This window comes from Lupinus angustifolius, chromosome LG03, assembly GCF_001865875.1.
Source record: "Lupinus angustifolius cultivar Tanjil chromosome LG03, LupAngTanjil_v1.0, whole genome shotgun sequence".
NCBI classification, from domain to species: Eukaryota; Viridiplantae; Streptophyta; class Magnoliopsida; order Fabales; family Fabaceae; genus Lupinus; species Lupinus angustifolius.
Genome location: NC_032011.1, coordinates 18,173,647 through 18,175,353, shown reverse-complemented (window position 1 = coordinate 18,175,353; position 1,707 = coordinate 18,173,647). Strand labels below are relative to the sequence as shown.

The 1,707-nt window shown below is 38.7% G+C and overlaps 1 protein-coding gene across 1 annotated transcript; it reads left to right on the top strand.

Moving 5' to 3' along the window:
- Positions 291–1,249, top strand: LOC109342596. Its single transcript, XM_019580547.1, has one exon. The coding sequence runs from the start codon at positions 398–400 to the stop codon at positions 1,016–1,018; it is 621 nt and encodes a 206-aa protein (XP_019436092.1). The 5' UTR covers positions 291–397; the 3' UTR covers positions 1,019–1,249.

The following is a 1,707-nucleotide window of genomic DNA, read 5'->3' as shown; positions in this document are numbered from 1 at the left end:
TAAAAGGTCAACCTCTCTCCCCACTCACTACATACTGGTCCATCATTCTTTATATACATCACAAACCTAAGTGCAAAAAAATATAGTTTTTTGGTAACCGACACCACTTGATTTTTTTCACATATCTCAAATTCTCACTCTCACGTTTCCACAAAAAAACCATTCGGTTACACATTCACCCCTAACACCTCACTAACTTGAAACTCACACCCCCACGTTCATCTATTTTCTAACTGAAAAGCGAAGAGTTTTTCTATTCTTACCCTGGTTAAATACTTTGGCATTATTCATTATTTGTGGGATAAGGTTACAAGGTGTTCAAAAAAAAGAGAGTCTTTTCAAGGTAAAAGACAAACGTGACTATCAGAACCACCCTCATCCTTTTGGATCCCCTTTTATGGTTATCCATTCTTCATATTTTTTACACACACAAAACCAACAAGCACACATGAAGGTGTACATAATTTTGAGGCAAGGAAAAATACAAAGAAGAGTATATAATCAGATTAGCAGTATCATAAATATCAGTATCACCATGCCGAAAGCAAGTTGTGACGCCAAACCCGCCGATACCCGGTTAAAGCGCAAGGGCGCTGGAATTGCGAGGGAGCAAACTAAGAAAGCTGCTAAAGATCCAAACAAGCCTAAGAGGCTTCAAAGCGCTTTCTTCGTTGTCATGGCTGAGTTCAGAGAGGAATTCAAGAAGGAGAACCCAAACAACCAATCTGTCACCACTATTGGTAAAGCTTGCGGTAGTGAATGGAAAGAGATGAATGATGCTGAAAAAGCTCCATACGTTGCTAAGGCTGTGAAGAAGAAAGAGGAGATTGGAGAAGACGGCTTTGTGACTATGTCGTTGTCAATCGTCTCAACTCCTTGCCAGCATGGAACTAGGATGTCACGTGTGAGAAGGAAGAGAGAGATGCATCGCCTAAGGATGAAACCAACCCGGATAGACTTACAAAGAATGGAGGGAGAAGGACACCCATGCCAACATTGGAATTCGTCTCAACCATAAGGGACTCGGGTGTCTCGCTCATTACCGAGGCATACTGCCCTACGCCGCACCTAGCTACCTCCGCCATCTCTGGCTTCGTTCACCGCTGCATGAAGGCTACCCTAGGGATGAAATCCCTTTGCTCCCTTTTCTCTCTTGGTTTGCTGAAGTGGGGTAACACGTTCCCCCCTTTTAATTCTAATTGCTTGTTTTTATTTATTGATTCTCATGGCATTATTTTTAAAACAAAATGAGGCCCCATTAAGATGCTTATATAGTTGTATCTCCTTGTGTTTTGTAACCATTATAATAAGGAGGGGATACTCCTCAATATTTACATAATTAATTGATTTAAAAAATTTCTTTGATAATGATATAACTAAAACAAGTTTATTATTTTAATTTAAAAATATTTTTTGGATTCAATAGCGAGGTTACAATTCATAAAGCATATTTTTTTCTTGCTTCGAGTTGATAACTGGTCGCGGTCATTTGTACTACGTCTGCTATCTATCAAAATGAGAAAGAGGTAAGAAATCAATGTTAACTGTTCGTCTATTAATTCCACTTCAATTAAACTCAAACAAATTTCTCAGCTTTATGCCAAAAATAATAAACGTTTTAATTATTTTGGGACTCAATAGTGAGGTTACAACTTGTATTGCATATTAGAATCGGTCGCGGTCACTTGTACTGCTTCTGCTATCTAT

Excerpts from the sequence above, each read along its gene's own strand:
- LOC109342596 (XM_019580547.1), top strand. The coding sequence starts at position 398 with ATGGTTATCCATTCTTCATATTTTTTACACACACAAAACCAACAAGCA.